The 1,058-nt window shown below is 65.5% G+C and overlaps 1 protein-coding gene across 1 annotated transcript in view; it reads left to right on the forward strand.

Moving 5' to 3' along the window:
* Positions 1-1,052, forward strand: part of LOC103621110 — an 11,298-nt gene extending 10,246 nt beyond the window's left edge. The window contains exon 2 of the mRNA XM_017742377.1: positions 1-1,052. This exon is cut by the window's left edge and continues 538 nt beyond it. Coding sequence (XP_017597866.1) covers positions 1-53 — 53 coding nt within the window. The 3' untranslated portion in view covers positions 54-1,052.
* The last annotated feature ends 6 nt before the right edge of the window (positions 1,053-1,058 follow it).

Raw genomic sequence — 1,058 nt, forward strand, 5'->3', positions numbered from 1 at the left:
GCGGCGGGGTTTGTAGCAATTCTGGAGCGTTTGCCCCAAGCTGGTTGGTTTGAGGCACGCCTGGCCCCTGGGGCCTCACCACGGGATCGGTGCTGTCCCTGTGCTGCTGGATTTTGGGGGGAAATGGGGCTGGGAGCCAGCACCGTGTCCTGTTGGCTCCCATTGGCCCCAACGCCTGCCTGGAACCGCGGCTCCCCCGTGGTCTGTGGGCGCTGGTGCCCACCCCGGTGGTTCCTGTCACCGCCTGCCCTCAGCAATGCCAGGGGTGGCTCTCAGGGGTCCCCTGGGCCGGTGCCACCTCCTGAGGGCCCCGTGGTGCCGGTGGGGACTCTCGGGGTCCCTGTGCTGTGGTGCTGGTGCCATTTCTGGGGGGTCCCATGGACCACCAGCTGCAGCCCAGGTTTCCCATCACAGCCTCAGCTGTCGCGATCCTTGGAATAATTTAACCTTGGTGCAATAATTAAAGAACTGGAAAACAAAATAACAGCTGCAGTTTGTGCCTCTGACAGGGACCCTGCACAAAGGACCCCGGGGCTTTTATCCCTCCAGTCTGTAGACAGGAAACTCTGGGCCTTGTCACCTCCTGCTGTGTCCCCAAGTGTCCCTCACCCAGCTGGGCCTCAGGTCCCCAGGCCCTTTGCTGGGCCCCTTCGTGGGCTCTTCCCAGGGAACATCCCACGGTGCCAACGGTGACCCTTGGTGGTCTCACGGTGCCGGGGGTGGCTCTTGGGGGTCCCCGAGGGGTGGTGCAGTGCCTGGGACAGTTCTGGGGGACCCCATGGCGCGATGTCAGTACCGGCTCTGGGGAACCCTTTGGTGCCAGGGTGACTCTGGGGGCTCCCAATGGTGCCAGGGGGACTCTGAGGGGTCCCATGAGAGGTTGCCAGTGCCAGGGCTGGTCCTTGGGGACCCCGCGGTGCAGTGCCAGGCCAGTGTGACCGCACAGTGCCAGTGCAGGGGGCAGCTCTGGGGGTCTCTGTGGCCCGGTGTTGGCGTCGAGTGCTGCTCTGAGGGACCCCGTGGCCCGGTGCCCGAGGCTCTGGGGTCGGGCCGGGCGC

Source organism: Corvus brachyrhynchos, unplaced genomic scaffold (genome assembly GCF_000691975.1).
Source record: "Corvus brachyrhynchos isolate BGI_N302 unplaced genomic scaffold, ASM69197v1 scaffold1168, whole genome shotgun sequence".
Classification (NCBI taxonomy): Eukaryota; Metazoa; Chordata; class Aves; order Passeriformes; family Corvidae; genus Corvus; species Corvus brachyrhynchos.